The sequence below is a fragment of the Lucilia sericata genome, unplaced genomic scaffold (assembly GCF_015586225.1).
Source record: "Lucilia sericata isolate MDLA Ls3-8-SP2 unplaced genomic scaffold, ASM1558622v1 Contig000006F_arrow, whole genome shotgun sequence".
Classification (NCBI taxonomy): Eukaryota; Metazoa; Arthropoda; class Insecta; order Diptera; family Calliphoridae; genus Lucilia; species Lucilia sericata.
Genome location: NW_023994047.1, coordinates 97,623 through 121,621, shown reverse-complemented (window position 1 = coordinate 121,621; position 23,999 = coordinate 97,623). Strand labels below are relative to the sequence as shown.

The window sequence follows — 23,999 nt, the reverse complement described above, 5'->3', positions numbered from 1 at the left end:
CGACAACAGTACTAATACTTGGTTAACAAACTGTTGCAGGACCATCACGAACAACATCTATAGAACAAAACTCAATATTTATAGCGCTTTTTTCATTATTATTACTACTACTACTGGTAACGCTACTATACCCATAATGTTCGTGTGTTGAAGTAAATGAAGTCAAATACAACATATAAAATTTATGGGACCTACTAGCTTTTAAAAAGGGTTCAAAATGTATTATTGTCACCCCATTATTCACAATACTGTAAAGCAAACAAAGCTAGAGGTAAAGGGTTCTACATTTTTATTATTTGTTTGTTATTTACTCAATGTACTCCTGCTCGTACAACATTGAAATAGAAGCCTACACACACGTAGTCAATAATAGTCATAATAGAAATAGAACAGCAACAAACACAACGCAACGCTTATTTGGTGGCCTAATCTTGTGATGACACCAAACCATTCAAACAGCCCACTAAACTCTATAGACAGTAAGTCCTTGTATTGGGTTTAAATACAGAACCGTTAGATGATGAGCAAGTGCTAAGAGTGCTAAATGGTATTTTGTTGAAAATTTTATGGCATATTTTTTGGTTGTTTTTATATTTATTACTTTGGGGATTGTTTTTTACTACAAGTTAGTATTAACAGTATGTGTTGCTGTATAATCATAAGGTTTTCTTATAAATTTCTTTTTACTTGTCCTCTCCCCTCCACAACCCGTTCAAACAAGGTTTTAAATTAACAAATGTTTCAGTCGTTTCGGTACGTTCCATTCGTTTTAATTTTTCCGTAAGATAATTATAATTTAACATTAACTTTTTATTTTGTATTTTCATTTGTATTTTTTGTTAATTGTTAAAACCCATAAACAAACATTACACCATCAAGCGACGCACACACACAAACATACTCTTTCCTGCCACATAATACTCTCCACATATAAAGGCAACAATAAAAGATGAGTTAGTTTCTCGACAGTAGTAGAGAGAATGTAAACAGGTGTTATATTCTTCATATGCAAATGAATATGTAAGAGACATGTGTGTGTGTGGTTTTTTGTAAATTTTTAATGTTACATATTGTCAATAATTATGCGTACGTTGGGTTTATTATTTCAGCCATTATGATGTAAAAATGTTTTATTATACTCGCTTATACAATTTATTTCAAAATATTATCCAGAGATCAAAATTTTATGTTGTTAATAAAAACGTATTAATTGAAGTATTTCCTTGTTTGGGTTTATACAGAAATTTTTAATTGAGAAAGGTGTTCTTTTTAAGCATATTTCTCTTTTTTATGGGGAAACATATATTGAAAGTTTCTCTAAATATGATCCGAATACTCTTACTGTATCTTCTGTATATTTAGTAGTTAATCCTCTAGAGTCTAGACCACATTCAATTTAGGTTGATTGAGTTGATCGCCAGTCTGTGATTATACTGGAAAACATTGGACGTAAAAGGACTGAGATAATATTTTTATGTTCCCAAAAGTTTTAAGTTTTAATTCCACTGCATGTTATATCCAGATTAATGGTTTTTGGATCTAATTTCGACGAAAGTTTGACAATGGCAAAGAAAGTGTTCGGAGTAACACCGTCCTCTCCACATGCTATACATTCATCTGAATCCGCACGTTCAATTATGTATAGTTGTAATCCTCTGTGTCCATTCAAAATACGTATTATCTTATTAACCTCACACTTGTCTATTTTTTGTGGGTTTCTCGTCCTTCTCTCGTTAGGGTCAGCCCATATGATCTTTGTGGTTTCATTCACCGCTTCATTATTCCAAGAGTCCTTATGGGATGCTCTCTCCCATATTTTTAATTCTAACTATCTTATTAACCGCACACTTGTTTATTTTGTGGAGGTTTCTCGTCCTTCTCTCGTTAGGGTCAGCACATAGGACCTTTGTGCTTCCATTCACTGCTTCATTATTCCAAGAGTCCTTATAGCATGCTCTCGCCCATATTTTTAATTCGGACCTCGTTTGCCCTAATTGCCTTCTGGCTGTTGGTAGATATATAAATCCCTGTTATTTCAAATACCATTTAGTGGTTTAGTATTTCCAGATTTATTGAGAACAAAAAGACATTACATCTTAGTGTTTTTAGCAATAAGGATGATATTGCCAATAATTTTAAACTTTATGTAGGAATATTTTACAGTTTAAAAATAAGCATATTTGTAAATACATATTCTACTATGAACTTTACACTGTTAAAAAGAAGATACACTTTAGTTTTTTTTAGATTTTTTCACAACTTTCAAAACACATTTTTATGATTTAAAAATTTCATACAATTTCTTTGATCGATTAATCAAGTTACACAAGTTTTAATTTTTTAAAGTGTTTTATGATTTAAGGGCAATAAAAACACAAAGCTTTCAATTAGAGTTTAGTTTCTGAAATATTTGCCTAAAAATACAATTAAGTAAAACTTTATATAACTTAAAATTAACTTTCAAACATTTCTAATTAGTCTTAAACATGCAATTTCTACTCTATTTTCAATTACCCCGATTTATATAAATTCCTAGAAAAAAAAAACATTTTCCTAATTAGATGCAAAGTTTAAAACGCACATAAAAAATTAAAAAACGCACTATAAAACTAAAAAAAATAGGAGTGTTTTATGTATAAAACATACATTTCAACAAAAATAAACACATATAAGCACATTAACACCATAAACTTTTTGGTTTTACAACATTTGTCTGTTTGTACATTTCCTTTCAATAATATAAATTAAATTATTTAATTACACTTTGGTGAGAAAGTTAAACAAACAAAAAAAAAGTACTAAAAAATAAGCGATTTTTATCTATATGCTAGAAAAAAAACCGACTAAATACAAATTTGAATGGTTGTTAGAGCAACTAATTAGCAAAACAGTTTTTAAAGGATACACTATTCAGTTCAACTATAGAGCGAAAAAAAAAAAAACAACAATTAGGGTGTGCAAAAATCGTTAAAAGGCGTCAACAAAGTTTAACGAAATACAACAACATTTCAAATGGAATAATGCACTCTTTCTCTTGTATGATTTCGTAAAAACTAATTAAATGGAAATTAATGAATAAATGTTGGTTTAATGTAAGTATATGGGTTTTGTTTTCCATACTGTCTTCAACTTTGTAGTTTTTACTTTTATTTCCATTATTTTTTTTTTTCTGGACAATTTGTCAAACATGTAAATGCATGTGTGTTACTTAAAGGTGTGGTTGTTGGGTTAATATAATGTAAACGAAAAGAGTACTCAAAAAAAAAAAAATATATAAATTGACAAAAATGTACTTAGGGAAAAATGTGTGTCACTTAAACAAATTGAAGGATATTACACAAGTCCTTAGAAATACACACAAATATGACCTTTAAATGTTTGCCATCATGCCACTGTTGCTACTAGACATAAGAGATTATATCTGTTTGTATATTAGAATATACTATATATTATGTTAATACATGTTAAAAACGCATTAGATTGGACACGATATGTTGATTTGAAAAATTGACACAAATGACAAGTAAATGTATGATAACTGTGTAATAAAATTTAATATAATTAAAAGTAAACATCTAAGATTATAACAAGAATAAAAACAGAAGTTTATTGTAAAGAGAATAATAATATTTTTAGGTTTTCCTTGTTTTCACCTTAATTTCTTTGCTTTTAGATAGCCATTAACAATAGCTATTGACCCCTTTCATGGGATATTTTATTAAAATATCTCTAACAATAAACCCTTATCAAAATCTGCTTAAGCTTGCCCATTCAATAAAAAAACTACTTTCACGCTTATCACCCATAAACTATGAATGTCCTGCTAATAGCTAATTTTTTATTTGTTTTGTATTCCCTTTCAAACACGACACTTATTGGTATCCTTTTATGCAACATTTATCAAATTTTTATACTTCCTTATATTGCAGCCACATTCAACATATGGTCAAATCGATTATATAAATCATTAGCATCTTTTGTAGCCAATTTTCTTGCAATTTAAACAATAAACAACCACAAAAAACTCCCCAAAAACTACAACAGGAGACACATTTTTTTTATATATGTCCTTTGCACATACTTGTATATCCTTTTTATTAAGTGTGAAAAACACTTTATGTAAAGAATGTGTGCTGTTAGGTTAACATAAGAAATTGTGTGGTTTTAGTTTGCGTGTTTGTTTTAAATGGTTTTTTAATATATAAATAGTGTGAAAATAAATATTCTTTTAGGTTTTTTTTATCCCTTTTTTATTTATAACAACAAAAGGTTACTTTTTACTAGAGGAAAAAATTGGGGAAAAAATTAAATATCTATTTGTTATTTGCGTTTATTGAACCTTTTTTTCTTTTGCTTTGTTTATTGTAAAGGACATTTAAAGAAAAACATTATTCTTAACTTTCCAGACTGGACCCCGGTTTTTTATGTATTTTTTTCTCTCTCTCTCTTTTTTAGAGTAGCATTAAAAGGTGTTACACAAAAATAGAAGTTAATAAAGCCAACAGAACAATGATGTTTTAAATGAAATGCCTGGCGTGTAACTGTCTAATAAATTCTACTTTCTTTACTTTTATGTCTCTTACAATAAAAAGAAAATAACTTGCAAAAAGAAACTGTTAAACCCTTTTCAACAAAAAATAGGTAAACAAGACACTAAAGTGACAATACATGTTTTATTTGTTAACCACAATAAAAAAAAATACAAACGAAAATAATAATAAAATGGTAATTTATTAAAAAGAAATATTTTGTTTTATTTTAAGTTGCTTAAGAATACCGTAAGAAAAGTGTAAAAGGTCCCTTCAATATATTGAAGTAGCAACGTTAAAAAAGTAAAGAATATTTTTTTAAATAAAATTTTTTTGTAGCCTGAAACTAAAAATTAAATAGATTTTTCTGAACGCTAGCATTGCTGTAAGATAGTTGATATCTTTATGGAAATGCTCTTTAAGTGTTAGAAAAAATGTTCCGATAGTAGCCGCATTGATTATACCCTGCAAATATTATTGGAGTACATGATCCATTAAGGTAATCCTAAAACTACTACCTGTAAACATTATGGTAATATATGATCCGTTCAGTAGTCCTATGTACTGCAGGCATGGACCATGTTCATAGTTTTTGAAGACAACATGATCCATATCCTGCATTACATGGGATCATGCTTTGGATCATGTACTCCCATAATTTTAGCAAAGGAGTAGTTTTGGGATTAGTCCGATGTAATCCATTTGCGGATTACGTGGTCCTCACCTAGAATATCACAATTTTAAATGGAGTATGTTTTTTCCATATATTTGGATTAGTTCTGGACCAGTTCTGGTCCTTTGCGGAGTACTCTTTACACGCTTGTGCGGAGTAGTCTCAATTTTTTGCAGGGTACTATTATATAGGTTTTAAAGAATAAGATTTTTAAGTTCTAATTCTGGCGATCCTTGGAATGACGATTTTTTTCATATTAATTTCTGTGGTGTTTTAAAGCACATCCAGTAGTTTGATGATTCTTCTGAGGTCCTTTCTGCGAGCAGATTCCTGTCGTCTGAATGTAGCTTTCTTGAATTAATATTGCGGTTTTGATATCACAAATAGTCTGAGTAGAAAATATAAAATTTATTGAGAACAATAATTGATTGCGTGCTTTTATTGAGAAGAATAATTGATTGTTTGTATTTATTGAGCATAAAAATGGATTGCTGGTTTTAAGTAGGAGAATTAATAAAGCTAGAAAATAAAAGAAAATGTATTAGTATAAAAGAAAATATAAAAACTTACCCCTCATTAATTAAATCTAAAAAAAAGGAAATTGTAATAAAAATAAAGCTTAAAACTAAATAAATGTATTTTAATAAATCAAAATATATAATTTCACTTCTTTCTTTTTTTTATATATCTTTAATGAAAATCTAACAAAAAGTATAATATTAATGTAACATCATTTAAGAAAATACTCCTTTTCATGCAAAGAAAAAAAAAAACCTACAATTTCTTTATTTATTTTTTTTAACTTATTTTGGGTAAATTTCATTACAGTAAAATAAAAAGAACTTAATTGATTTCCTTTTTTTCTCATCAAAGCTTGTTGACGTAATTTTTTAGCATTTTATTACAATTCTTTTGCATCGTTTTGAGAAGAAAAAAACGAAACAAAACCTTGTAGTATATTTTTTTTCACTACCCCCACTAACATTAACTGCCGCCTCATCTATTTAATACCATAAATAATTGCATCTAATTAAATATTCACGCGAATGAATGAAAATGTCCTTTTTTCGCTTTTTTTTCTCAAACAAACATGCTTTTAGCATACTAGAGCACTTGGTTTGCTTTTTTTTGTTCCTCTATTTCTTTCATTCGGTGTGCATTTGACGCGTGATGGAGCGAATGTCATTCGAAATGAAATTTAGTGCGAAAATATAAAAAAAATTATACAGAAAAATTGGACAATTTCAATGGGTATGGTTATGTTGAAAAATAAAAAGAATGTTGGAGGAAAAAAACTGTTAAGAAATATATGAAAAAAAAGTGGCAATGATGAGCTGAAGGAAGTGAGAGAGCAAGAAAAAGAAACGCTAAATTTAATAGTTTTCAATTAGGAATCATTCGTTTGCAGGCTTTAGAGGAAGTGGCTTTGCCATCATTTCCTGTAAAGGACAATAAATGAAGTCACGTTTTAACAAAAAAAAAAAAACTACCTCCTTTAGAGATTTTTCTATTTTTTATTTTGTATGAATGTTGATATTACAATACATTCAAACTGGCGCCATTTTCAAAGCTCATTTAATTCTGTCGTTAATTTAATTTTATTCATCTTCTGTTTCATCTTCTCGTTAATATTGTCTTTCTTTTAGCTTTCAATTAAAAAAAACAAAACTAGATATATTCAAATTTTATCAGGGAATAATTTTAAGTTTATATGAAATTTTAATGAAACAATGACAGGAAATTAATAGAGAGAAAGAAAGAGTAAAAGAGTCAGTGGTTTCCTTGAACTATATTTTCATAAACCCTAATAATTCTTATCAAATTCCCCTACAATTTAAAAAAAAATTCTGTAACGGTTCTTAAAAATAAATATTTACGAGGCTAAAAAATGTTATGACAATCATTTAAAATAACTTTGGTTAAAAGATAAGCAATTCCCACTGTCTGTTTTATCTACGAAAATTACGTTAACCAATTGACAACGACTTGTAAACACCCTAAAATAAGAATGTTTGACTTTAAAATTAGCTAATTACTAAAGAAATGTTTCATGTTTCTAAAGCTAATTTAAATATTTCAGAAAATTGCACAAATCTATGTAAGTTAAAAAAAAATTACACAAACAATGCGTCATTTCCTAGTTAAAAAACGTTAAGCACCGTGACCGTATTAGAGGTTTCTCATATCTATTAATAAATGATTCATATAGTTTACTAACAAATCTTATCAATAAAAAAGTAGCAAAAACAGTCTTATAGAAAAAAAAAATTGTGTTTGTGTTATATATGGCTTATTACTTTTTTAAAAAATGATTTAATTATCATTAGTAGTACACAAGTTCGGGCTAAAAGTATATAACACAAAAATGGGTGGTTGCTGCAGTAAGTTTTTTTTCTTCTCTATAAATATTTTCATTTAAACATAATTTAAACAATTTATTAATGAAAACATTGTTTAATTCTAGGTACTAGAAAATCTGTCGATTTAGTGGGTACACCACCGGCTCCTAACAAACGGGTTGTAGCCGATCGTGCTCCTCCCATGGATTATTCTACAGCTAGTACCACTATTGTGGAGGGAGGAGTAACAAATAAAGCCTTAGAAACGGATTGATATTAAAGGAAATATTAATTTAGTTAATTTAGCTCGTGAGGGAAAATTTCCCAATTTATATATAACTTGTTTTGTTATTGTTGTGTTTGATAAAAATAAAACTTAATTTTCTAATTATTTGATAAATCAAAAGCATTTAATCAATATGGACAAGGTTAATGAATTTATGACAGAAAAAAAAACCAAAGTGATATAATAAAATGATCAGTGTTGCACGAAATGAAGAAAAAAATTCTCTAAAAAGGAAAAACGTGCCAATTATTGAAAAGAAATCGTTATATATTAAACTAACCAAGTGCAATTTTGGTAAAATATTATTAAACATATTAAAGTGACATCAACATTTTTACTTTCATTTAAAATAATAAAAAACTAAAGATAACAATCAGACAGCTTCTGTTCATTTTTTAATAATTAAAAATATTTAACTTTAAGATAAAAAGACTAGATGAGTGAAGTTAGTTTAAATATATGATTAAAAGAAGTGTTTGGTGACAGGTTGGTTTTAGTTAAAAATTTTGAAAACCAAAAAATTATGTTGTAAATAAGCTAAATATCACGACGAACTAAACCTGGCTCGGCCCATAACTGACCATAGCTTCCATATAAGGTCCACTTTCGAAAATAAGTTAAACCAACTTAATTGATTAACGGAACACAAACCAACACGAATAACACCTATATTGTATATGAATAATTCAACGAAACATGAATAATTCAGTGAAATTGTTTTCCCGATCGGTCCACAATTGTTTATATCTCGCTTATAAAGCTTGTATAGGAAAAAGTTCCCCTTTATAACAAAAAGAACTCAAAAACCAAAGATTTAAGTCTTCAATATATCAGACAAGCTTTCAAGAAGTTTCCTTTTTTAAAATCAGACAAATCTGTCCATATTACACCAAGATATGAGCAAAATATAAAAATATCTCTTGAAAATATTGTGTATTTGCTAATTCTTGATTAGTTTCATAACATTTTTTCAGAATTGTTTTCTTTCGTCCAGGTATTGAATCGGTTCAAATTTTAGCTTTTATACAGAAAGTGCATGTAGCACTCGAAAAATTGTTCCTCGGTACATAATTGACTACAGCTACCATATAAAGGCTCAAATAGACTACACACGCGGCTTGAAAAACATACTCTTTTTCATTCGTACGCACACCCCTTGGCGTGACTCTGCCATGTCTTATTTTGTGCAATTATTCTTAAAGGATGACAAACAGTTCTGACTTAATTAGAGAAATTTTGTCCAGGAATTCTCAAAGAATCCTCAATATGGACCAAATTATTAGAAAATTATATCAGCAAGTTCCGCGTTAATAATAATGGCGATTTTAAATATGTCAACTTTATAAGAATATTATTTTCAAACATTTTCTTTTGACACTAAACAATCAAAATTGGAAAATTTTTCCCTTGATTTAAAGAATTGTGCGATTCTGTTAAAAAAAATTATTTGGAATATATGTATCTCAACCCTCTCCTCTTATTCCATATTACAAAAAAATGTTGCTGCTATAACCAATTTAATAAAAAAATCTTGAGCAACTTTGGATTTTCTCATTGAAGTCTCACGCAGTTTCCGCGTTAATTAAGATAGCGGTATCAAAAATTTCGCAACTATTAGAAAATCTGTTGAATATTCTTTCATTTGATACCAAAAATTTGTTAATCTGTGCTATTTAAATACATTTTTTCTGAATTTTTGTGTTGGCATTTTTAGAAAAATTTTAATTTTTATTGGCATTTTTTTGAAATTTTAAGGAGCGACACCTCCGTTCATGACTAAAAAATATGAAAAATGTTCGTTGGAAAATTTTTGAAAATGATATAAATAAAAGTTAGGGTGTCTTGAATGAAATTAATTATTATATAAGTTAGGGTTAGCAGTAATAAGTATATTTTGTTGGATTCTTATATTTATTAATATTTTCTGACTTACTGAACCGATTTCAACAAATCGTATGTCGTTGGAAAGCTTATAAAACAAGCTTTTATATGTACAAACACTTTTAGTATTTCGTTGCAACTACTTTTAGTTGTTCTTATTTGGAAAAGATTTCCTTGTTGCACAGCATAAAAAACAGTACAAAATCAAGTTTATACAATTAAATATTTTGGCGAAAGCATTGACTTTTTTGGTTTAAAATTATAAAGATTTAAAACTGTGAAGAAAATGTTATAATGTATTTGACAACTAGTTGTCTTTCAAAGGCATGGTGTTCAACTAAAATTTGTTAAAATCTATTAATATCTTCGTTATATACATCTTTCCGTTGGTAATTTTTATACCCACCATCAAAAAAGATGTGGTATATTGATTTTGTCATTCCGTTTGTAACACATCGAAATATTGTTCATAGACCCACAAAAGTATATATATTCTGGGTCCTCATTAAATTCTAAGACGATCTAGCCATGTCTGTCCGTCTGTCTGTCTGTTGAAAGCACGATAGAGTCCGAATGGAAAGAGCTAGAGGGTTGAAATTTCACATAAATATTTTTTATAGGTAAGGTTTGTTTGGTATTGAAAATGGGCAATATCGGTCCACGCTTTTGGATAGCCCCCATACAAGTGGCCCCTCGAAAAGCAGCTTTAACAGCCATATCTTGTTTAAAAATACAAATATAGCGATGAAATTCGACATAAGTAAGTTCCTTATGATCCAAAATCACTATGCAAAATTTTATGAGGATCGGTCCATAATTGAACCTACCCCCCATATAAGGTCCCCTTCAGAAAATGACTTTAACGCTCATTACTGACTTAAAAATACTAGTATATAGATGAAATTCAACATAAGTAAGTTTCAAACGAGTCAAAATCTATCTAAAAAATTGTATGAGGATCGGTGCATGATTGACCCTACCCCCCATATAAGGTCCCCTTCAGGAAATGACTGCAACGCTCATTAATGGTTTAAAAATACGAGTGTAGCGATGAAATTCGACACAAATAAATTTAATACGAACCAAATTCTGTCAACCAAATTTTATGAGGATCGACCCATAATTGACCCTACCCCCTATATCCCCTTCAGAAAATTACTTTAACGCTTATAACTGGCCTAAATATACGAGTATATAGATGAAATTTGACATAAGTAAGTTTTATTCGAGTCAAACGAGGTGTGATGGTGGGTATATAACACTGTTACTTGTTATAATATAATTTTTTGACCTTTCATTTAGTCTTGTTTGTCTTTTGATATGAATTTTGAAATCAGTTTTCAGAAGACACGAGATAAATATATACGAGATATAAATCTTCAATAATTCTATCAAACAAGCTTTCAAGAAGACTTCTTTTTAAAATCAGACAAATCTCTCCATATCTGACCACGATATGAGCAAAATACCAAAACAAAAATTTTGTCAGAATTGTTTTCATTCGTCTAGGTATTGAATCGGTTTGAAATTGCATATAGCTTTTACAGAAATAAATTTATTTTATTGGTCCTCAGTACATAATTGACCACAGCTACCCTATAAGGTCCACTTCCGAAAAACAAAAAACAACATAATTCATTAACAATAGAAAAAAGAACACAAAAACACTCACAATAATATATTAATAAAAGAAAATAGAAAATGTCAAAAATAATGGAATTTTTCAAAACAAAAAATAAAATAAATAATTTTTTTGCTAACAAATTGAAATAAATTTCTTTATTAAATTCTAAAAAGAGAAGAAATAAAGACAAATTTAACAGAGCCCTTGCCGCTCTACTGCCCTCTTGTTTTGGGCAATTCTTAAAGGACGGCAAACCGTTAAAATGCCGATTTAATCAATAAAATAAATTTAAACATTTTCTTTTCTAAAAAGGGAGAAATAAAGACAAATTTTAGCAAAGCCCTTGTCGTGACTCTGCCATGTCATATTTTGTGAAATTATTCTTAAAGGATGACAAGCCGTTAAAGTTCTGACTTAATTAGAGAAATTTTGTCCAGGAATTTTCTAAGAATCCTTAAAAATATGGACCAAATTATTAGAAATATATATCAGCAAGTTCCGCGTTAATTATGATATCGATTTTAAAGATGTCAACGTTATAAGAATATTTCTTACCATGTCTTATTTTGTGCAATTATTCTTAAAGGATTACAAGCTGTTAAAGTTCTGACTTAATTAGAGAAATTTCGTGCAGTAATATTCTAAGAATCCCTCAATAATATGGACCAAATTTTTAGAAAATTATATCAGCAAGTTCCGCGTTAATAATGGCGATTTTAAATACATATGTCAATTTTATAAGAATATTCTTTTCAAACAAACATTTTCTTTTGACACTAAAAAATCAAAAATAGAAAATTTTTCTCTTGATTTAAAGAATTGTGCGATTCTGTTAAAAAACGACTTTTAAAATGGACCAAATTATTTGGAATATATTTCAACCCTCACCTCTTATTCCATATTACAATAAAATGTTATTCCTACAACCAATTTAATAAAGAAATCTTGAGCAACTTTATATTTTCTCATTGAAGTCTCACGCAGTTTCCGCGTTCATTAAGATAGCGGTATCAAAAATTTCGCAACTATTAGAAAATCTGTTGAATATTCTTTCATTTGATACCAAAAATTTGTTAATCTGTGCTATTTAAATACATTTTTTCTGAATTTTTGTGTTGGCATATTTAGAAAAATTTTAATTTTTATTGACATTTTTTTTTAAATTTTAAGGAGCGACACCTCCGTTCATGACTAAAAAATGTGAAAAATGTTCGTTGGAAAATTTTTGAAATTGATATAAATAAATGTTAGGGTGTCTCGATTGAAATAAATAATTATATAAGTTAGGGTATGCAGTAATTGGTATATTTTGTTGGATTCTCATATTTATTAATATTTTCTGAAATACTGAACCGATTTAAACAAATCGTATGTCGTTGGAAAGCTTATAAAACAAGCGTTTATATGTATAAATGACTTCATTATTTCTTTGTAACTACTTCCCGTTGTTCTCATTTGGGAAAGATTTTCTTGTTGCACAGCGTAAATAACAGGACGAAATCAACTTTATACAATTAAAAATTTTTGGCGAAAGCATTGACTTTTTTGGTTTAAAATTATAAAGATTTAAAACTATGAAGAAAATTTTATAATGTGTTCAACTACAAGTTGTCCTTCAAAGGCATGGTGTTCAACTAAAATTTTAAAAAATAATACCTTCGTTATATACCTACAAATATATAAGTTTATCTTTCTGTTCTTTCTGTAATTTTCTGACCTTTCACTTAGTCTTCTCTGTCTGTCGACATGAATTTTGAATTCAGTTTTCAGAAGACGGCAGATATCTGCGAGATTTAAATCTTCAATAATTCTATTAAACAAGCTTTCAAGAAGTTTTCTTTTTAAAATAAAACAAATCTGTCCATATCAGACCAAGATATGATCAAAATACCAAAACAAAAGTTTTGTCAGAATTGTTTGCTTTCGTCTAGGTATTGAATCGGTTTGAAATTGCATATAGCTTTTACAGAAATGCTCTCGCAAAATAAATTTATTTTATTGTTCCTCAGTACATAATTGACCACAGCTACCATATAAGGTACACTTCCGAAAAGAAAAAAATATAATTCATTAACAATAGAAAAAAGAACACAAAAACAATCACAATAATATATTTATAAAAGAAAATAGAAAATGTCAAAAATAATGGAATTTTTCAAAACAAAAAATAAAATAAATATTTTTTTTTGCTAACAAATTGAAATAAATTTCTTTATTAAATTCTAAAAAGAGAAGAAATAAAGACAAGTTTAACAGAGTCCTTGCCGCTCCTCTGTCCTCTTGTTTTGGGCAATTCTTAAAGGACGACAAACCGTTAAAATGCTAGTTTAATCAGAGAAATTTCGTTAGGAATTTTCGAAGAAACCTCATGGACCAAATTATTAGAAAATTATTTCAGCAAGCTCCGCGTTAATAATAATGGCGATTTTAAAGATGTCAAATTTATAAAAATATTCCTTTCAAATATTTTTTTTAGACATCAAAAACGGAAAATTTTTCTGTCGATTTAAGGAAATGTGCGATTCTGTTAGAAGACGACTTTTAAAATGGACATTATTATTAGGAATATATCTCAACTAATTCCTCTTATTCGAAATTAACATAAAACCAGGTTCCAATTACGAATTTCATAAAGAAATCTTGGGCAACCTTCAATTTTTCTTAGTGAAGTCTCACGCAGTTTCCGCGTTCAATAAGATGGCGGTATAAAAAATTTTGCAACTATTAGAAAATCTGTTAAATATTCTTTCGTTTGATACCAAAAAATTCTTAGTCGGTGGTATTTAAATAAATTTTTTAAATTTTAAGGAGCGGCACCTCCGTTCATGGCTAAAAAATGTGAAAAATGTTCGTTGGAAAATTTTTGAAATTGATATAAATAAAAGTTAGGGTGTCTCGAATGAAATCAATAATTATATAAGTTAGGGCATACGGTAATTAGAATATTTGGTTGGATTCACTAATTTATTGATATTTTTTGAAGTAATGGACCGATTTAAACAAATCGTATGACGTTGAATAGCATATGAAACGGGCTTTCATGTATATAAACAAAAAGTTATTTGACAAACACATATTTGTTAATTCTATTGTATTTTTAAAAACAATATAAATGTTAAATTTGTGATCGGTTAACAAAATGAAGAAAAATGTTCATTATCATTTATTGAATATAATGATATGTGGGTAAATCTAATTCTTATTAGAAATATATTCAATAGGTATAGCAACCCCATTAAATACTTAGTAGCATTTACTGGGAGACGCGTAGAAACTGAAACAACACGTGCCAGTATAAAATTCCTTAATTTTTCTTTTAATTATTTAAAATTCTACCAAATTATGCTGTAATATAATGTTAAAAGTCTCACTGCTTAAAATTACAACAAACACATAGGACTCTACTACAACGTAAATATTTGTGTAGGTCAGTATCATAGAGCACAAACAGACAAACTTTTTGCTTTTTGTTTCTTAATGCATTTTTCTACTTTTATTTATATTTTTTATCAAACTAATAGCGCTTTATTGCATAGGGAACGCTTTCAGGGCATAAGTTTTCCTCCGGCCAACAATTTGGCGCCAAAATCATAAAATTTTCATAATGAGACTCCGGCACTTACCTGATATTTAACCTCCTCAAAACCCTTAGCCACTGCAGCACGCCAGTTCAAAACTAATAAAGAATTCTCCTGGGAATCCCAACAATACAATAAATCATCTTTACATTCCAATAGATTTTGTGTTTGCAAACGTTCCATGGGCAGACCAGCACGTATTTTGGCAAACATGCTGGTTTTGTTAAGTTGCAAACAGTCAGTGGAGGCCATTTTGTTGATGAATGATAATAACTACACAAAACACTTTTGTTCACTAAATAAGTTAAGATTTTACTTGTTGTTTTATGTTTTTTTAATAATAAACAATTTAAATTTCTTTTTCTGCACAAAACACACTACTTTTTGTTTAATTTTTTACACTTTGCTTGTTTTTTCTTTCTTCTTTTCTATTTTGACCGGCAACAATTATTACACAGTTGTAAAAAGTAGTAGCAGGGTGGTTTTACAGCTGTTAGTGTTAAGGTATATCAGAAAATTTGACAAATAGAGGGCGCTGCAAATAACTTAAAGCAAATTTAAATTAACGTTGAAATTAACCTAACAAAATAAAGGCAAATTATGTAAAAGTATTTTTTAATAAAAATTTTAAGTTTTTATTCAAAATGTTAGCATTTTAATACGGAAATTAGTAGTTTAAAATATTTTCTATTGATTTTTATAACATTTTCGTTATTTTTGTGCTCAAAGAGTGTTTTATTTTGTGTTTATTTATTTGTTTGTTAGATTTTTTGGTTATCTCTTATTCTAGATTTTGTTGTAGTTAGTTTTCTTCTTTTGTAAATTATGTCTTACAACTTTCTTTGGAGTTTGAGTACAATTTGTGTGTTTTTGTGTGAAAATCTTTAAAACAAAAACAACAAACAACTCCTTATTTAGTTATTTAACACAAATGCCGGAAGTTATTGAGTTCTTCGCACAATAATTTTTAAGTCTATAAGGATGTTAAGTGTACTATAAGTTTGTGCTGTTAGACTAGTTGAATTTTCCCAGAGTTTGGGTGTTGTAACTGCAGTTGATGGTTCGATGAATTTATTACTTACAAAACAAAAAGCAAAAACAACAAGTTAAAACATTAAATTACAATACTATATTTTAAATGGCTAAAACAGGGGCTATTAGTTGGAAAAGTTTAACGTTTGAGAAGCAGCCAAAAGGAGTAGTAGTTGGAAGAAAGTAAATTCTATAAATTATAGAAAATTTTATTACACAAATTAAACTAAAAAAATACATAAAAAAAATATAGACTAGACTCTAAACTAGTCTATAAACTAGATTATAAACTATACTATAGACTATACTATAAAATAGACTATAGTCTAGACTATAATTTAGACTATAGACTAGACTATAAACTAGACTATAGACTAGACTATAGACTAGACTATAGACTAGACTATAGACTAGACTATAGACTAGACTATAGACTAGACTATAGACTAGACTATAGACTAGACTATAGACTAGACTATAGACTAGACTATAGACTAGACTATAGACTAGACTATAGACTAGACTATAGACTAGACTATAGACTAGACTATAGACTAGACTATAGACTAGACTATAGACTAGACTATAGACTAGACTATAGACTAGACTATAGACTAGACTATAGACTAGACTATAGACTAGACTATAGACTAGACTATAGACTAGACTATAGACTAGACTATAGACTAGACTATAGACTATAGACTAGACTATAGACTAGACTATAGACTAGACTATAGACTAGACTATAGACTAGACTATAGACTAGACTATAGACTAGACTATAGACTAGACTATAGACTAGACTATAGACTAGACTATAGACTAGACTATAGACTAGACTATAGACTAGACATATAGACTAGACTATAGACTAGACTATAGACTAGACTATAGACTACTATAGCAGACTATAGACTGAACTATAGACTAGACTATAGACTAGACTATAGACTAGACTATAGACTAGACTATAGACTAGACTATAGACTAGACTAATAGACTAGACTAAAGACTAGACCTATAGACTAGACTATAGACTAGACTATAGACTAAGACTATAGACTAGACTATAGACTTAAAGACTATTAGACTAATACTATAGACTAGACTATAGACTAGACTATAGACTAGACTATAGACTAGACTATAGACTAGACTATAGACTAGACTATAGACTAGACTATAGACTAGACTATAGACTAGACTATAGACTAGACTATAGAACTTAGACTATAGACTAGACTATAGACTAGACTATAGACTAGACTATAGACTAGACTATAGACTAGACTATAGACTAGACTATAGACTAGACTATAGACTAGACTATAGACTAGACTATAGACTAGACTATAGACTAGACTATAGACTAGACTATAGACTAGACTATAGACTAGACTATAGACTAGACTATAGACTAGACTATAGACTAGACTATAGACTAGACTATAGACTAGACTATAGACTAGACTATAGACTAGACTATAGACTAGACTATAGACTAGACTATAGACTAGACTATAGACTAGACTATAGACTAGACTATAGACTAGACTATAGACTAGACTATAGACTAGACTATAGACTAGACTATAGACTAGACTATAGACTAGACTATAGACTAGACTATAGACTAGACTATAGACTAGACTATAGACTAGACTATAGACTAGACTATAGACTAGACTATAGACTAGACTATAGACTAGACTATAGACTAGACTATAGACTAGACTATAGACTAGACTATAGACTAGACTATAGACTAGACTAGACTATAGACTAGACTATAGACTAGACTATAGACTAGACTATAGACTAGACTATAGACTAGACTATAGACTAGACTATAGACTAGACTATAGACTAGACTATAGACTAGACTATAGACTAGACTATAGACTAGACTATAGACTAGACTATAGACTAGACTATAGACTAGACTATAGACTAGACTATAGACTAGACTATAGACTAGACTATAGACTAGACTATAGACTAGACTATAGACTAGACTATAGACTAGACTATAGACTAGACTATAGACTAGACTTAGACTATAGACTAGACTATAGACTAGACTATAGACTAGACTATAGACTATAGACTAGACTATAGACTAGACTATAGACTAGACTATAGACTAGACTATAGACTAGACTATAGACTAGACTATAGACTAGACTATAGACTAGACTATAGACTAGACTATAGACTAGACTATAGACTAGACTATAGACTAGACTATAGACTAGACTATACTAGACTAGACTAGACTATAGACTAGGCTATAGACTAGACTGTGGAATTATACACTGAAGACTATACTATAGACTAAGTTATAGACTAGATTATAGACTAAACTATCAACGAGATTAAAGACTAGACTATAGACTAATCTATAGTCTGGTCTATAAACTATCCTGCTTTGCTGTTTGTTTAAAAGCCATTCCTAACTTTAAGGGGCGTTAATTTCTATAAACTTTGACCAGTTTTTAAACTGCTTTTAAATTTCAACTTTTTTTGCTTTTCATTTCCAAAATAATTGTTTTATGTTGTTTAATATTTATTAATTTTAACAATAGTATTTAAAACTCTCTGTTAATGTCTCGTTTTATACACTTAAAACAACTCTTATGAATAAAAGTCAGACAGCCAACTTACTGTACCAGATATTACTATAGTGAACCGGAAAAAACCCAACAAATTTTTATATGTAATAAATGATTTTACCCAGAAAATAAAAATAATAAAATAAATATGCACAATATATAAATAAATTAGCAAAAAAAATCGCATACACAATCCACTAGACAATCAACAGCATTTCGGAAAAAATTTTCATTATAAAATCATTCAGTTATACCAAGTAATACCGTTAAAATCACAACAATACCAACAACAATTTTAACATTTGCTGGTTAAAATTCACTGTTGTTGAATTGTTTCCCAACCTCCCACTTTTCCGAGCCACCCACTCAAACTCTTTTAGCAATCAAACCTTAATAAAATACAAAAAGCAAGAAGCTAAAGGAAAAAAACAAAACAAAACAAACAAACAAAAAAACATTACGGGAAATAAAAGTGTCCGAATATCTGTATGGTGAAATTGAGCCTGAATAAATATACAAATTGGCATAAAACAACAACAACTACAACATAACAACACTACTGGTCTGTATAGTCTAAAAGTCAAGTGGTCATTTTATTTAAATATATATTTATATTTTCCATATAAAAACTCCTCATATTATTTTTTTTTATCCATAATTTCATATGAAAGGGTTCATTTAAAAATTTGTGGAAAAAACAACAGAGACTTTTTCCATCATGATTATTATTGTTGTTGGTTTTTATGTTATAAAAACATTTATTAAAAAAATAGGTTTATACGTTAATATAATAAAAACAACAAAGTGGGCATAAAAACTGTTTGGTAAATGTTGATTTTTATATAATAAATATAGTCTCAACTCAATTTTTATGAAAAACCAATAGGAAACTTTTTACAACACACTGGACATTTATAAAAATGTTCATTTTATTATATTTAAATCAAAATTTTGAACCTGCACAGCTTTTTAAGACTTAAAGCTGAAACATCTTCACACTGTCACCTACTTGTCACAACTGCTGACTTATAGCTGAATAAATCATGACTTTGTCCCTGATCCACTTTTGTCATTTTCTTTCAAACTAAATTTTCTATTGGCTTCCTGTAGGTATTTTACATTTACATGCAATATTTATTTAAAAATGATTTTCTGGTTCATTTAAGTGGATTATTGTTGTTGCTGCAGCCGCTCAGGTTTTATTTTTCAAGAGTTTAAAGGAAAGTGGCAAGTATTTATTAAAAATAAATTGTTTAAATCTAATAAATTTTGGTTAAAGAACCAAAAACAATTATCAAATACTGGAAACTACATCATAATTTTTTAGAAATGTTAAATTTCTTATATAAACAACTACAATATTCTTCTGAAATTAAAAAAAAATAGCAGATTTTAATTGCAAACTGACAACATTACTTGTTTCTAAACAAATCTGGTAGCTTGTTTATGTCTAGCAAGCTGGCAACTTGATTAAGAGCTGCCAGTAATAAATAATAAACCATAGACTAGACTTTATACTAGACTACAGAAAAGACTATAATCTAAACTGTGAATAGATTGAAGACTAGACTATAGACTAGATTATAGACTAAACTATAGACTAGACTATAGACTAGACTATAGACTAGAATATAGACTAGACTATAGACTAGACTATAGACTAGAATATAGACTAGACTATAGATTAGACTATAGATTAGACTAGACCATAGACTAGACTATAGACTAGACCATAGCCTAGACTATAGACTAGACTATAGACTAGACTATAGACTAGACTATAGACTAGACTATAGACTAGACTATAGACTAGACTATAGACTAGACTATAGACTAGACTATAGACAAGACTATAGACTAGACTATAGACTAGACCATAGACTAGACTATAGACAAGACTATAGACTAGACTATAGACTAGACCATAGACTAGACTATAGACTAGACTACTACTATAGACTAAGACTATAGACTAGACTATAGACTAGACTATAGACTAGACTAGAGACTAGACTATAGACTAGACTATAGACTATGACTATAGACTAGACTAGACTAGACTATAGAGTAGACTATAGACTAGACTATAGACGAGACTATAGACAGACTATAGACTAGACTATAGACTAGACTATAGACAAGACTAGAGACTAGACTATAGACTAGACTATAGACTAGACTATAGACTAGACTATAGACTAGACTATAGACTAGACTAGTAGACAGACTATAGACTAACTATAGACTAGACTATAGACTAGGACTATAGACTAGACTATAGACTAGACTATAGACTAGACTATAGACTAGACTATAGACTAGACTATAGACTAGACTATAGACTAGACTATAGACTAGACTATAGACTAGACTATAGACTAGACTATAGACTAGACTATAGACTAGACTATAGACTAGACTATAGACTAGACTATAGACTAGACTATAGACTAGACTATAGACCTAGACTATAGACTAGACTATAGACTAGACTATAGACTAGACTATAGACTAGACTATAGACTAGACTATAGACTAGACTATAGACTAGACTATAGACTAGACTATAGACTAGACTATAGACTAGACTATAGACTAGACTGTAGACTAGACTATAGACTAGACTATAGACTAGACTATAGACTAGACTATAGACTAGACTATAGACTAGACTATAGACTAGACTATAGACTAGACTATAGACTAGACTATAGACTAGACTATAGACTAGACTATAGACTAGACTATAGACTAGACTATAGACTAGACTATAGACTAGACTATAGACTAGACTATAGACTAGACTATAGACTAGACTATAGACTAGACTATAACTAGACTAGACTAGACTATAGACTAGACTATAGACTAGACTATAGACTAGACTATAGACTAGACTATAGACTAGAACTATAGACTAGACTATACTAGACTAGACTATAGACTAGACTATAGACTAGACTATAGACTAGACTATAGACTAGACTATAGACTAGACTATAGACTAGACTATAGACTAGACTATATACTAGACTATAGACTAGACTGTAGACTAGACTATAGACTAGACTATAGACTAGACTATAGACTAGACTATAGACTAGACTATAGACTAGACTATAGACTAGACTATAGACTAGACTATAGACTAGACTATAGACTAGACTATAGACTAGACTATAGACTAGACTATAGACTAGACTATAGACTAGACTATAGACTAGACTAGACTATAGACTTGTTAAAAGTATTGTATTTTCTTAAATTAATTTTTAAAATTTGTGCTTCTAAATCTATGATTTAATCATAAGTTCTACAACTAATCCAATTTATTATTATTATTAATTATTATAGACTATAGACTAGACTATAGGCAAGACTATAGACCAGACTATAGACTAGTCTATTGTTAAAAGTATTGCATTTTCTTAATTTAATTTTTAAAATTTGTGCTTCTAAATCCTTGATTTAATCATAAGTTTTCCAACTAATCCAATTTATTAGATGTTAATAAGTTTATTATGTTATTTTGACAACTACGTAAAAGGTTATGTTTACATTTTATAAAAATTAACAAGTGCTAATTGGAAAAATTTATAATATTTTTTTTTTATTTCAATACCATTAAAATGTAAATTAAATAAACAAGAACATGGAAATTGCATGTTAATTAGTTAATTAGTTTAAAAAAATAAAAATTTTCTGTATATAAATAAAATCTAAAACAAACCAAATTTAATTTAAAAAAATTGTTTAAGAAATGTCGTTTAAAACTATACTAAAAATAGTTGTCTATATTTTGTTGGTTGGTATTGCTGTCAAAGGCAATGACGATAGTCCTTATACGGTGGAAATGGATAATTTTGAAATCAGCACGGAATATGATCAGAAATTTGTTAATTGGGATACTTTGGGTTTAAAACAAAAAGGACGCAATAAGTTTGTAGTAAGTGGTTCGTTTACCTTGAATTTAAATCTAGCGGATGAGCAAAAGGTGAGACATTTTCTTAAAAATTTGGTGGAACATTTTTTTAAACTAATTGTTATTTTTTAAGGTTAATCTCCAAGTTTTCCCATACGACAAAGAGAAACAAGCCAAGGGACCTTTAGTTTTCAATATTGAAAGGGAAATTTGCAAATTTGTGGCCGAAGATGAGGATATTTATCCGGGCATTAAGGAAAAGTCCAATTTGCCCGAACCTGGCACTTGTCCTTTATCTAAGGGAGAATATACTATTGATGATTATGAAATGAATGCTGACTTCTTGCCTGCTGATACCCCTAAGGGAGATTATCTTTTGGTGTTTTTGTTAAAGGATGGCATGTCTCCTGTGGCTGGTTTTACGGCTATTATAACGATTTCGGATTAAAGTGGGTAAAGAAAACAAATTATTAAGGATTTTATAAAAGGTTATGAAATATATATTTTTTGGTTAAAACAGAGATTTTGCTTTCAATAGCTAACTTTTTGGGAAAACTGATATGATTGTAGGCTAGAATATAGACTACAGACTAGACTATAGACTAGACTATAGACTAGTCTATAGACTAGACTATAGACTAGACTATATACTAGACTATAGACTAGACTATAGACTAAACTATACAAGACTATACTATAGACTAGACTATAGACCAGACCATAGACTAGACTATAGACCAGACTATAGACTGGACTATAGACTAGACTATAGACTAGACTATAGACTAGACTATAGACTAGACTATAGACTAGACTATAGACTAGACTATAAACTAGACTATAGACTAGACTATAGACTAGACTATAGACTAGACTATAGACTAGTCTATAGACTAGACTATAAACTAGACTATAGACTAGACTATAGACTAGACTATAGACTAGACTATAGACTAGTCTATAGACTAGACTATAGACTAGTCTATAGACTAGACTATAGACTAGTCTATAGACTAGACTATAGACTAGATCTATATACTAGACTATAGACTAGTCTATAGACTAGCTACTATAGACTAGACTAGACTAGACTATAGACTATAGACTATAGACTATATACCTAGACTTATAGACTAGATATAGACTAGACTATTAGACTAGACTATAGACTAGACTATAGACCTAGACTATAGACTATAGACTAGACTATAGACTAGACTATAGACTAGACTATAGACTAGACTATAGACTAGACTATAGACTAGACTATAGACCTAGACTATAGACTAGACTATAGACTAGACTATAGACTAGACTATAGACTAGACTATAGACTAGACTATAGACTAGACATAGACTAGACTATAGACTAGACTATAGACTAGACTATAGACTAGACTATAGACTAGACTATAGACTAGACTATAGACTAGACTATAGACTAGACTAGAGACTAGACTATAGACTAGACTATAGACTAGACTATAGACTAGACTATAGACTAACTATAGACTAGACTA

At 29.1% G+C, this 23,999-nt stretch overlaps 2 protein-coding genes across 2 annotated transcripts in view; one reads left to right on the top strand and one right to left on the bottom strand.

The window, feature by feature from the left end:
• The window catches only part of LOC119601379 (nuclear pore complex protein Nup88), a 65,170-nt gene extending 49,823 nt beyond the window's left edge, over positions 1-15,347 (bottom strand). The window contains exon 1 of the mRNA XM_037952300.1: positions 14,956-15,347. Within this exon, the coding sequence (XP_037808228.1) occupies positions 14,956-15,162 (207 nt within the window). The 5' untranslated portion in view covers positions 15,163-15,347. The remainder of the gene's footprint in view (positions 1-14,955) is intronic.
• Positions 15,348-22,311: 6,964 nt separating this feature from the next.
• Positions 22,312-23,000, top strand: LOC119602113. The gene is made up of 2 exons (XM_037953462.1): positions 22,312-22,551; positions 22,613-23,000. Exons 1-2 carry the CDS (start codon positions 22,318-22,320, stop codon positions 22,925-22,927), a joined length of 549 nt encoding a protein of 182 aa, XP_037809390.1. The 5' UTR covers positions 22,312-22,317; the 3' UTR covers positions 22,928-23,000.
• Positions 23,001-23,999: the final 999 nt, after the last annotated feature.

What these genes read in the sequence shown, in the direction of transcription:
- LOC119602113 (XM_037953462.1), top strand. Translation starts at nt 22,318, where the DNA reads ATGTCGTTTAAAACTATACTAAAAATAGTTGTCTATATTTTGTTGGTT. An exon ending in ATCTAGCGGATGAGCAAAAG is followed by an intron (nt 22,552 to 22,612) that starts GTGAGACATTTT and finishes TTATTTTTTAAG; the next exon opens with GTTAATCTCCAAGTTTTCCC.